Here is a 13,733-nt window from a genome sequence, read left to right on the forward strand (position 1 = left end):
GAGGCCACACGACGGCGCGGCCCCAGTTTCTTACTGTAGAAGGAGATGGGGTGGTTATCCTATAATAAAACGGCCCCAATGCCCGAATTGGATGCATCTGTCTCCACACAAAAAGGTCGCTCAAAATCGGGCAACCTAAGCACTGGCTCCTTAGTCGTCGCCAGTTTCAAGGCTAGAAAGCTCTCCTCCGCGGCGGGCGACCAGCAAAATGCCTCCTTTTTAAGAAGGTCAGTGAGCGGGGCGGCAATTAAGGCATATTGAGCAATGAATCTCCAATAGTATCATGTCAACCCCAAAAAACCTCTCAACTGTTTCACGGTTCTGGGCACGGGCCATGCCGTCATCGCTTCAATTTTAGTAGGATCCGCCTTCAATAAACCGTCAGCAATAAGGTGACCCAAATATTCCACCGTGGAATTACAGAATGAGCACTTGGATAATTTGACGAAGAAACTGTGCTCCAGCAATACACCCAACACGGCCGACAGGTGCGTCTCGTGATCCTTGACGGACGGGCTATAAATCAGGATATCATCGAAAAATACGATGACAAACTTGTGGAGCATAGGCTGGAATATAGAGTTCATGGCGGCCTGGAAAGTGGATGGCGAGTTAGTCAGACCGAAAGGCATAACAAGGAACTCAAAGTGCCCATCGTGGGTGCGGAACGCTGTCTTGAACACATCCTCGTTGTGCATCCTAATCTGGTGATAGCCCGACCGCAAATCCAGTTTAGAAAAAACTCTCGCCTTTCCCAATTCATCAAAGAGCTCGTCCGCCGTTGGAATTGGAAAATGGTCCGGAACTGTTGCATTGTTCAAGGCCCGATAATCAATGCAGAAACGGAAGGACCTGTCTTTCTTTCTGATTAGTAACACTGGCGACGAGAACGGACTATTATTCCGTTGAATAATTCCTTGCTCCAACATCTCCCGCACTTGCCGCTCGATCTCGTTCTTCTGGAAATAGGGGTACCTATACGGTCGCACATTGACAGGTTTAGACTCGGGTAACAAATGAATTTTGTGGTCATATTGCCGGGCCGAAGGCATTTCAGTCGGTATTCTGAAAATGGTGCGAAATCCTTCCAATACTCCCGCCAGCCCCTCCGGCAAATCCCCGGGAATGCTTCCAACTCATTCGCCGCTGACTCTAGCTCCAATAAAGCAATCTCGAAACAAGCTGACACCACAGAAGATGATTGCAGCGTGAATAGGGACTGTACACCGAGGCGGCGTGGGGGAACTGTGATACCCTTCAAGGTGAACGGCCTTCCTTCGTGAATGAATTCCAAGGTCTTGCTTGCGAAATTTGCGGAAATCTTGCCCAACGATTCTAGCCAATCCATCCCTAAAATCACATCCGGCCCATGAATTGGTAAGATGTGGAGGTCCACCATGAACACGGATCCTTGCACTTTCAACTCAGTTTGTCTCGACATGTGAGTGCAGAGTAAGGCGGCTCCATTACCAACAAACACCCTGAAAGGCCTAATCGGGGATAACGACAAATGTAGGCTTTCTGCGATTGCCGGGTGTAGAAAGTCTCTGTCACTACCTGTGTCGACTTGTATGCTGACCTCACGATCCTGAATCTGACCCAAAACCTTGAGCGGTCTAGACCGACCTCCCCCATCCAAAGAGTGTATATGCGCGACCTCCCTAATCGCCTCCTCATCACGAACATCACCATCCCACTCATCAATCGGCGTGCCATCCTCATCCCAGTAGCAGAGCAAACGATGTTTGCACACATGACCTAAAACCCATTTATCCGGGCAGTGCCAACACAACCCAAGTCGTGAACGCTCTGACTTTTCCGCCTGTGACACCCTAATCAATGGCAGACGAGGCTGGTCCTTCCCTCGCTGAGCTTGACTCGACGAGAGACCCGCTCCAGAGCCCGGATTTGTCGGCGGTTGGGTTCCTGTTGGAGACGTTGTCATCCGGTTCTCGCGACCCTGCCACAGCTTGCGCTGAAAACCCGCAGAAGTCTGCGGAAGGTTACGATCAGCCAGTGTATCAGCAAGTTCCAGAGATAACGCCATGGCCGCAGCCAGAGACGACAGGCGGTGTAATTGTAGGTGCTCCTGCATATCTGTCGTCAGACCCGCCACAAACAGAGGATCGAACAACATAACTGCGTAATGGGGACGTTGAGCATCAGGCATCATCACATGATCAAAAAAATACTAAACCCTAGAGATCCAGTTTGTCGCGTCGCTGCCATCGAATCGAGGCGGCTTCATAGAAACCAGATTCTTGTCGAACCTCGCAGCAGACGATTGATAACGTTGCGGTGGATCCCAACACGAAGTCGGTGCGTCGAATTTCCGTAGAAAACCACCGAATTGTGTTCGAGCGTAGCGGTTTCCCGGGGTATCCCAGTCTGGACCACCCTTGCTCCTATCACCCCGACGGCCTCTCTCGTCCATCGACACATCGAGAATGCCAAAATTAGGGTTCCTGGTGTGACCTCCTCTCTCGCCCGATTTTCTCCGCCTAAAGTCCTCGTACTCCCCCTCATCTGCATCGTCAAACCCTAGGGGGGTTCCGTCTCGCGCGACAATATCGGATCCAGATTCTCAAAGCGGCGATCCGTCTCATCCCTCCATAGATCAAATTTATCCATCTTATCCAGTAAACGATCCAGCTTCCCATTCACGGAATCGTCATGATGCGAATCGTCGTTAGGACGACTCTCCAATTCACTGTCCTCCATATGTGGACGCTGAAAAACCCCGTTACGTCGATTGATGAAATTCGGGCGACGCAAAGCCACATTAGGAAACGTATTCGGGCGATGGGCGCCCCACGTTGATTTTCCGTTGTTGTTGAAACGACTCATGAGTACGTAGATGAAAGCACCAGATGTTAAGGACCTTTCCCCCTCAACAAGCCGGCAACCACAGTGACGGCAGAGAATCAATATTCGGCGCCCGTTATCGGGTCGGCGGCTCGAGGTGATCGACTGTGCGCGGGAATTCATTCCCGTCGGGCAGTTCGTCGCCTAGGTTATCAATTGTCAACGATATGTTGGGCAAATAATATTTTTCATTCATGATAGGTTATGAACAAAATAGCCCTATTTATATTCTACGGACCCTAGGTTTGGTTCGACCTAATCCTAACATCAGGAAAGAACCAACAAGAAAACCCGACAAAGCTTATAATTTCGCTCGACTCAACTGCAAAAATAAATAATAAAAAGCCAATATTTTAGAAACAAAAATAACCAATAAAAATAACAAAAAGATAAAACATCAACTCTTATTTGGAAACACAATCGGCAAGTCTCTCCGGCGGCCGTCTGTTCCTCGCAGGTTTCGTCGCTGCGATGGACTGAGGCGGCTGCTGCTCCTCTTGCGCTCTTCCAACCGAATCTAACTCCGTCGACTCGTCTTCTTCCGGCTCAGTGTCAGGTAGTTCTAGGACCGTATCAGCGAGACACCGTGCGTAGTTGGTGGGAGGCGCATGCGGGCGAGTGAAAGGGGGGATGGATAGGCGGGCGAGCGTCGCCGGTGCGGCACATAAGCAATTTTCAATTTTTTAAAATTCGTAAACATATATAAATACCACATAGTCTTCACAACTTATTCACGTATCCTTCTTCTTTTGAAATTCAAAAAATCTATACAAATTGGTCTTTAATGGATTTCATCAACTACTATATTTATATATATATATATATATCAATTTTCAATTTTACAACTAAAAATAATGAATAGTGTAATTTAATGTGAAAGGCATGAAGAGGGATGTGGACAAAGGTGCCCCACAGTGGGTAGTTGTGTTCTAGCGCAAAAAATGAAGGGAATTCTGACGTAGCGGTGAGTTATAGCGTGGCCGACGTCTAGTGCAAGACCGGGGAGGGAGACGCGGCTCAGGCTGCGACCTTTGGGCCGGACCCGAACCACAATTCAATTTTTTTTATATTAAAAAATTTTCCTATTTATATATCATTTCTTCAACATGTTTACAACAATTTTTCTCTCTATCCTCTCTATTATTCATATTATTTCGGCTCGTATGAAGTGGTTTAATTGTGACCAACGACAGATGGAAAAATTCATCGCGTCCAACAATTGGTACCTGCCGGCATCGCACCAGTAAAATGATGTTCCTAGTCCGGGAACGAGATCCACCATCACTGCAATGGACTTGCCGTCGCCTGTTAGCACTAATGAGTACGGCATCAGTGATATGGAGCTCGTCGCCCAACGTGCAGGCAAGGCTGCGGCAGCTGATGATGAGAGCAGGACAAAGAAGTTCAGCTCGGAGGAGACCTTGTTTCTGGCCAAGAACTTCATCGACGTATTCGAGGATCCTATCATCGGCAACCAACAGACTAGAAAAGAGTTCTGGTAACGGGTCGCCGAGAAGTTTAACTCTGGTCGACCAAGAGGGAAGTTCAAGGCAGACTACGTGAACCTTCAGAAGCACTGGGGCCAGGTTCAGAAGGAGATTTCGAAGTGGAATGGCAAATGAGCTAACGTGGTTCAAATGTGGCCGAGCGGTCACATCGAGATGGACTTCGTGGCGAAGATCCCCGAGGAGTTTTACAATGACGGGAATAAGCACTTCAAGTACTATGCCGTTTGGAAGCTTATTAACAAGAGCTTGAAGTACACCGGAGGAGCAGAACTGGCAGGAAGTGGGCCAAAGAGAACCAAAGGTTCCGCCTCAACATGGCAGACATCGACATCTTCGGATCACCCCCAACAGTCAGGGTCGTCCAATGGGGAATAAAACGGCGAAGAGGAAAGCGAAGAGGGCCGCTAGGAGATAAGATGTCCGGCTCTATGTCGGATATGAGTATTACATTGCAGATGGGCCATATGAAGGACTTGGTAACGAGGGATACATCGACGGTGTCGGAGTTCGAAATCGAGTTGCACAATGAGATAATCGCCTTCATTCGCGCACAAATGAAGAAGAAAAAATAGTTTTTTTTTTAAATTTCATTTTACGAATTGTAATTTTTAATTTCTCGTATTTGTAATTTTTAATTTATAGGGATTGTAATTTTTAATTTTCAACTGAACAATGAATTTCTATGTTTTAATTGTTCAATGTTTTCTATTTTACAACTAAAATAGCTTGTAAATGTGATTAGTGCAATTCAATAGTGGGGCATGCTGGGTTGTGGGAGTTGTGGCCTGGCACAGAAATTAATTAGAGGAATGATTACGTGAAGGGGACTTGGGGCCTGGATCCGGGACGGGGTTGGGGATGCTCTTAATACTCCCTCTGTCCTTTAAAATAGACAACATTTGAAACGACACGAGTTTTAATGCACAATTGGATAAGTAAGAGAGAGGTAAAAAGAAAAAAGTGATTAGAGTATTATTAATGGAGAATATACCCACCTCATTAGAGAGAAAAAGTTTCCTAGAATAGAAATAATCTATTTTGAAGGACATCCTAAAATGTCAAATGTGATTTATTTTTAAGGGACGAGGGGAGTATCATTTTAATGGCGCATATTAGTGGATATAATCAATGGACAATTTGACCCTAAGTTCAAAAATGCTATAATGAAAAAAATGTAAAAAAAATAGTGCAATGTGATTACCTTTGATATTCATGGACTACCGATGATATAAAAATTCAATATGGTGTTAGAGCTCAGTTATCTAAAGACCTAATTTGAAGTAGTTGACAATTCCATTTTTTTAAATATGAATGAATATATAGAATTTAACCATTTTTAAAATTTATTTCATAATTTGCACATTTTAATCGAAAAATAATATTTTTTTGTTAAAGAAAGAAAACGAATGCCAAGTGATTGCAAATGTAACTCAGCTTTTAATGCGTGCCCACATGAATTTCGTCACCCAAAAACAAATTGAAGAGTAGTTAAAAGATGAAATTCAGAATATTTATTTATTTTTATCTTCTAAAAGATAAAGTGGATTGTGTAAAGCTCAATAATTTTAATATCGAAAGGTATACTAATACTCCATTTCGCATATCTAAACTATTCTGTCCGGCCTACAAAAAATGATCTATTTTCCTTTTTATTTTTTTCTCAATCAAGATGACTCATTACTAAATACGAAAATACATTTATCTCTATTTATTCTCTATTACTTTATTCTATCCATTCAATACACAAAATTAGAATACATAAAATCCCGTACCGATTAAGGAAATAGTAATTTTCCTTGGGACAAATGAAGTGGTAGTATATATTCTTATTTCTCAATGTGATAAAACGTGTATATTCGGACGCAAAAGGCATCCACGTGTGTGATGCGTGCATTATGTTTTGGTGAGTGTAAAACAGTTCGTTTCGCAAAGATTGACGAAAACAAAAGAAAGTGCCAAAGCCAATGAACACTTTCCAGTATTTGCTGCACCACTCTCACCTAACCAAAACAAAAACCTTCTAATTCTTTTTATTTTCTTTAAAAGAGAAGGCACCAACTTTTATCCCCAAAAAACAAAACTGTACACGCACAAATCATCACATCTCTTTCCATTGCAAAATTCAACATTAAATACATAATTAGTTGCTTCAAATGTGACTATATCCTCTTGAAAGTGTGTATATGCGTGTATGTCTACAATTAATTTTTATTCCAAGCAAGAAAATTTAAAAGATTTAAGTTGGAGATGTGGAAAATACATAAAGGGAAATGCCAAAAAAATAAGAGGACTATTGGTATAAATTAATGACGATAATTAGAAAAAGTGTCAAAGAAGAAATGAGTTGTTGATTCAGTTACGCAAAGAGATACGCAAATGTCTTCCTCGTGACCATCTCTTCTAGTTTTGATATCATCTTCCATAACAGTTTTATTTACTGCGTCATACTTTTCCTTAGTATATTTATTTCCTCTCAACAAACCCATTTACGTGTGTGTAATTTATGTCTTCTTTTTAATTCGATGAGTGGCAGCAAATTTGGTACTCCTACCTTGTTAGCAAAATGCGTCTCACAAGTCCAGAGCCTTTATACTAGCGGCAAGAAGCTTAGACATTATTGCATGAGGTGCCGAGTTCGAGCCCTCTTGACATCAGTTGTAATTTCTTCTCTTATATAGGAGTTAATTTTTTTAAAAAAAAAGCAAAATGCGTCTCACAACATCAAGCATGGCTAGTCAGTTAAGTTAGTTATGCTTGAGGGTGTACGTGAGGTGGAATGCATGGGATTGCAGCTTATGAAAGTTAGTTGGAGTGGGGTATATAAGTTCATACTCACTTCTAGCATGAGTCAAGAAAACAGAACAAAAAGGACTACACACATTTTGGTGAGAGAGATCAGAGAAGAGAGAGATCGAGAGATCCTCATTCAAGAAGAAGAGAGGAGCATCGATCTTAAAGTGTCGATTGGAAGAGAGTTCACTCATTGATATCTTAGCATCGGTTGGTTGCTCTTGCTACTGTGGTTTAGCAGAGGAAGCTTGTATAGATGTTGTGTAAATTGTGTAGATTCATTGTTGTATTGCACTTGTAAATCTCGGTTCTATTCATCAATACAAAATTACTAGAGTTCTCCCATGGACGTAGATCGATTGGATCGAACCACGTAAAAGGCTGTGTTCATTTGTTGTTTCTTGCGTTATTGATTCGGTTGCTTCGTCTGAGATCGAGCATTGCCGATTACATAACAAATTGGCGCCGTCTGTGGGAAGAAGGGGCGACGACAATGGCTGCAGCACAGTTTGATTTTGAAAAGTTCTTGGGGAAGAATGATTTTGGCTTATGGAAAGTGAAGATGAAGGCCATGCTTATACAGCAAGGGCTTTGGGAGGCAATGAAATACAAGAAGCCGGACAAAGATGCGGATCTTGATGATAAAGATGAGATCAAGAAGCTTGACATGATGGAAAGAGCCCATAGTGCTATAATGCTAAGTCTTGGAGATCGAGTATTGAGGGAAGTTTGCAAGGAGAAGACTCCATCTGAGGTCTGGAGCAAGCTTGAATCAATCTATATGACAAAGTCTCTTGCTAACCGATTGTTCTTGAAGCAGAGACTCTACTCAATCAATCAAGTTTCTTGAAGGAAAAGGAATCATGGATCAACTTGATGACTTTGTAAAGGCAGTGGATGATCTTGAATCTGTGGATGGGGATTTAAAGGATGAGGACAAGGCAATCATGTTATTGAATGCCCTCCTTAGGAGCTTTGATCAACTCAAGGATGCAATCTTGTATGGAAGGGATTCCTCACTAACATATGAGGAAGTCCTCAATGCATTAAAAGCAAAGGAATTCCAAAAGAGCTCCACAACCAGACCAATGGATCAAGCAGGAGAAGCACTGATTGCTAAATCTGCTGACAAAAAGGGCTTCAAGAATAAATGGGATAAAAAGGGCAAGAATGATAAGAAGGTGGAAAAGGAGACCAGATCTTGCCACTATTGCAAGAAGCCGGGGTATCTCAAGAAGAACTGCTATTCTTGAAAGAAAAAGAAAGAAGAAGAGGCAGAAGGGCTCAACACAACAGATGTTACTCAAGATCTGGAAACTGCTCATGCCTTGAATGTTGCAGATGCAGATGTTAGTGAGCAGTGGATCATGGATAGTGCTTGTAGTTTTCACATGTGCCCAAAGCTTGAATGGTTTCAAAATATGCAGCATTCCACTGGTTCCGTGCTTCTTGGAAATAACCAGATCTGGAGGGTTAAGGGCATGGGAAATGTGAAGCTAAAAATGAAGGATGGCTCTGCTAAAATCCTTACTGAAGTCAGATACATTCCTGACATTAAAAGAAATCTAATATCTCTTGGAGCCCTTGAAGCAAAGGGGTATTCTTTCCTTTCATCAGGTGGTGAGATGAAGGTCTTGAAGGGCTCTGAGGTGATCATGGTGGCCAAGAGATTTAACAACCTTTATTATCTGCAGGCTGAGGTGGTCTCTAATGAGCTCAATATGGTCAGAAAATTGGATGGAGACATTTGACATCTGAGATTGGGGCATGTATCCATGGCTGGAGTAAATCGCCTTATCAAAGATGGAGTGATAGAAGCTGACAACAAAATGATCTCCAGGGAGTGTGAGGTGTGTGTGCTTGGTAAAAGCAAGAAGCTGGTGTATCCAACTGGGAAGCACACCTCACAATCGGTGCTTGATTATGCACATAGTGATATTTGGGGACCTACTCAAACCATATCAGTGGGTGGCTGCAGATACTTTCTGTCCATAGTGGATGATTATTCCAGAAAGATTTGGCTATATATCATGAAGGAAAAGTCAGATGCATATGCCAAGTTCGGAGAATGGTGCAGGGAAGTTGAGGTTGAGAAGGGATCATGTTTGAAGTGCTTAAGAACAGATAATGGGTTGGAATTTCTCTCACATCAGTTTGAAGATTTCTGCAAATTGAAAGGAATAAAAAGGCACCGAACGGTTCCTAACAATCCTCAACAAAATGGTGTGGCTAGTCCAGAGCCTTTGTCCTAGCGGTAAGGAGCTTAGACATTATTGCATGAGGTGCCGAGTTAGAGCCCTCTTGACATCAGTTGTAATTTACTTCTATCTATAGTATACGAGTTTATTTGTAATTTCCTCCCTTATATAGGAGTTAATTTAAAAAAAAAACCAAAAAAAACAAAATGGTGTGGCTGACAAAACAAATAAGACTATCCTTGAAAGAGTGAGGTGCATGCTTGTATCCTCTGGAATGCCTCACAAGTTCTTGGGAGAAGCTGCATCTACTACTGTTGCCTTGATGAATAAATGTCCAACCGCAGCAATAAATCATGAAACTCCAGATTTTAGATGGTGTGGCCATCATGGAAACTACACTATCTATGCTAAGGCCTTTTGGATGCAGAGCATACTCTCACATTAAGCAAGGGAAGATCTATGAGCTCAGTGATGATGAAGGTGGAGGCTCCAGTGATAGCAATCTTCAACATTAAAGCCCAACTTGTCAAGAGAGAGAAGCTCTCCCTTCTCTCGAGATTTCGTCCACTCTCCCTCCCTCCCCTTTGAGGGAGGTGAAATGTAATCTTCAGCCATGACTATGGTAAAGGCCGGCGGAGAACCGGCGGTTGAGGCTGCTACGGTTTCATCTCACACGATCCAATCACCCCGCTCGCCGGAACGGAGTTACCCTTTCATCCCACGGCCAAAGACGAAGAGGGCCGGGACTCCTTTCCCTGAGAGAGGCCGACATGAGCTGAAACGCACAGGCCTTGAGACTATTTCGGGGGTTAGTCGAATAAAAAAAAAAGATCTTCAAAATGGCCGAGGAGCTACTCGCCGGGAAAAATGATGAGGAGACGGCGTCGCCGGAAGGAGAGCAGCCTTCCGATGGGTATACGATGAGAACGTTTGCTCAAATGGCGAGGCCGGGCCCCTTCGAAGCAGCTACGGGTCACTTACTCCTTCTCGACCATGAACGGTATTTTGCTGCCGGAATCTCGGACGATGACCTAGTGGACCCACCAGTCAAATCCGGTTTCCGGGAGGTAGTTGAGCCGATGAAGGAGTCGACAGCAAAGATGGAAGAAAAGAAGAAGAAGATTGCAATGGAAATGCTCAACTCCGAGGAGGTGGCCAGAATTTCGCCAGCGCCGGCGAGCCGGAGTGAGCTGGACCACCACCCAACCGGTGCAAGTACAATACATCACATGGGTCCAGGGCTAGATGATGGGGTGGCATGTGATGTGTTGGAATCATGTGACTTGCAAAAAGAGGTAGAGACAAAGTCCACTTTGCATGGGGAAGAAGGTGTTGCTCCAAATGGGGAAAATGACAATTTGTACTCACAAGCAATACCATGTGCTACTTACCTCCACCTTGAGGCTGATGCACGCATGGAAGATCGTGCCCCCGTGGCACAACCGTCGGAGCCGTCACCGGAAAAGCTGGCACCGCCGGAATCTTCGCCGGAAACGCTGGCACCGCCTACGAATGTTTGGAAGGCGGCAACGAATCATTCCAACCACGGGGGGACCGGGGCCGTGGAGGGTTCATCGGCCCCAAATCGAAAGTCTGAGCCAATCCCCTTGGACGACGGCAAGACCAAGCCTTTGGGTACAGCCGGCTCTTTTGAAGGTACGCCATCGCTCTCCTTTTCTGATTTTGAAACGGATTTTCTCTCAGAGAAGCTAGGGCTAGCTATTGTCGGGAAGTTCTCCCATTCACTCCCGTCCACAACCCAAATTCAAAAAAGTCTTAGTGGCATGGGGCTAGTTGGAGCATTCACATGGAAATACTTGAATGCTAAGCATATTTTACTCCAATTTCAAGAGGTGGCCGATTATGCTAAGGTGCTAAATGGCCCTAATGGAAGTCCGAATTGGTATGTTGATTGCCATCCGATGAGGGTGTTCAAGTGGGCACCGGATTTTGACACGTTCTTTGAGTCCCCAATTGTTGCCGTGTGGTGTAACATATTAGGTATACCGGCTCATCTCTATGAGGAATCGGCCCTCTTGGCAATCGGTAAGCTCCTTGGCAAGCCACTACAAGCCGATCATGCCAAAATTCATCAAAGCCGACTCTCCTTCGCAAGGATTTGCGTAGAGATTGACATCTCTACTCCCCCGACGGAAGAGATCATCCTTAATATCTGAGGCAAAGACTCGAGGTACAAAGTGGCATGGGACCGTATTCCATTGTTTTGTGATAATTGTAAACATGTTGGGCATGAGAAAGAGGATTGCCATGCAGCGGGAAGGAAGTCTCGGGGTAGAGACAAGGGTCGCCGAGCATCATACAAGGAGAACCTTTCAAGCCATGCCGCCAAGATCATCCACCGTGAGTGGCGCCCAAAGGCGAATGGCACTCCATCGTCCATTGGACAGTTGGAGAAGTCCAAAGATTGTAACAATCACGCGGAGTACATCGAGGGTACATTGGGTGCGGGATCGTCGAAGTCAAGAGTGACTAGTAGGAGTCACCCAAATGTGGATGAGGATGGCTTCCAATTGGTGTCGAGGAGGAGGAAAGGAAAAGTGCATGAGGGCGATATGCACACCAAGGCTCCACACGTGGATGATTGGCATTTGAAGGAGAATGTTCCTACGGTGACATTTGGGAGTGTCCCATCGGGTGTGAATGACGCGAGCTTTAGTTCCATGAGTGTCGCATGTGGGAGCCCCAACCGGGAGATAGAGGGCCACATCGAGGACCTTGATCCAGGAGGGCATGTACCTAGCGGAGGTATCCCTATTGCGGGCCTTAGCTAGGTGATGGACAGAAGTGTTGGGGATACAAAGGTTGTATCAAATGGTAATTGGATTTTGAGAGTATATAGATGACCACCTCTAGTTGTTAGGGAGGCCCTCGTTGTACTCTAATTTGTCATGCCTTGGCGAGTCGTCACTTTTGGGCGACTCGGTGTATGTTTGTTTGTAACCAATGGTTTTGGTAATGCACAGGTGTGGGTCCGCCTCAACCCTCCGCTCTTTGGGGTGTGTTTGATTAAAAAAAAAAACTTCAACATTATATGCTAGCAAGGGACAGAGATAGAATGACCAATATTAGAAGGCCAGCAAGATACAACAATGCAAGTCTTGTGTATTATGCATTATGTGCAGTTGAAGAGCTTGAGTCCACTGAACCTGGGACATACAAGGAAGTCATGAAGGCCAGAGAAAAAGAAAAATGGATTAAGGCTATGCAAGAGGAGGTTGAGTCATTGTTGAAAAACAAAACTTGGATCCTAGTCACTAGAAAGAGGCTGCAAAAACTGATTGGATGCAAGTGGATATTTAAGAAAAAGATAGAAGCATCTGAAGGGGATAGAATCAGATACAAGGCCAGATTAGTGGCTAAGGGATATAATCAGAGATAATGCATTGATTATAATGAGATCTTCTCTCCAGTTGTGAAGCATAGTTCTATAAGAAAGCTTATGGCTTTGGTGGCAAATAATGACTGGGAATTACATCAACTTGATGTAAAGACAGCCTTCTTGCATGGTGAACTTGAAGAGAATATATTAGCATTTGATCGCGTACGATTCCTCCTCATCCGGCTTTGTTCCTTGATGAAGAGTAAGCCCCATTGGTATTTACTTTGACCCAATTAGCCATAGGAGCCACCTAGGTAATTCTTGAAGCTCTAGTGATCTTCTCCTTCGGTTTGCGACCGAGCAACAAATGGTGTTGTTGCCGCACCCCTTTCTAGTGTTCAATGTTCAGGACACCACCAAGAATGGTGCGTTCAAGATGCTGATTGATTCGCCATATTATCTGCCCAATGCTAAACTTAGCACTTCCAAACGTGCAGTCATTCCTCTCGAGCCATAGGAACCACATAATCAAACAGGGGAGGACTGAGCTGATGTGAAGATGACCGGATCTTGAGTAGGCAGACCACCACTGTCGCATGCTCTGTATAATGCTCCTCTCCTCTCCATCTGCGTTAGGTGTGCTGCTGAACCATTTCCCATAAAAGTTCCATAGGTACTGAGCCGCCTCACTTTCGATGAACAGATGTTCAGCCGATTCTATCCTTGAAGTTTTGCAGTATCTACATTTGGATGCCATTTGCATCATCCTCCATTGTATCTTTGTATCCACTGGAATGCGGTTAGCCATTAACCTCCACATGAAGATGGACATGGACGGGGTTAGTGCCTTGCACCAAACGTGTTTATAGATGCTGTTGGCCGGCTGGTGATTCCGAACTAGTTGCCATCCAGATGCCGAAGAGAAGTTGTCGTTCCCGGTAAGGGTCCAACGACAACTGTCCTTCTCAGCCCTGAAAAATGGAGTTTCCAAGATTTTTCTAAGGACTGAAGTCGGGACTCCCCTCTGATCAA

General features: G+C 44.4%; 1 protein-coding gene across 1 annotated transcript; it reads right to left on the reverse strand.

Annotated features, from left to right (window-relative positions):
• Positions 1–281: 281 nt before the first annotated feature.
• Positions 282–2,170, reverse strand: LOC121749469. Its single transcript, XM_042144040.1, has 2 exons — positions 1,095–2,170; positions 282–975 (listed from the first exon to the last, which is right to left on the reverse strand). Exons 1-2 carry the CDS (start codon positions 2,168–2,170, stop codon positions 282–284), a joined length of 1,770 nt encoding a protein of 589 aa, XP_041999974.1.
• Positions 2,171–13,733: the final 11,563 nt, after the last annotated feature.

The sequence above is a fragment of the Salvia splendens genome, chromosome 9 (genome assembly GCF_004379255.2).
Source record: "Salvia splendens isolate huo1 chromosome 9, SspV2, whole genome shotgun sequence".
NCBI classification, from domain to species: domain Eukaryota; kingdom Viridiplantae; phylum Streptophyta; class Magnoliopsida; order Lamiales; family Lamiaceae; genus Salvia; species Salvia splendens.

Excerpts from the sequence above, each read along its gene's own strand:
- LOC121749469 (XM_042144040.1), bottom strand. The coding sequence starts at position 2,170 with ATGCCTGATGCTCAACGTCCCCATTACGCAGTTATGTTGTTCGATCCT. Across the intron at positions 976-1,094 it reads TGCCGGAGGGGCTGGCGGGA|GTACCCCTATTTCCAGAAGA; the intron begins GTATTGGAAGGA and ends GCGACCGTATAG.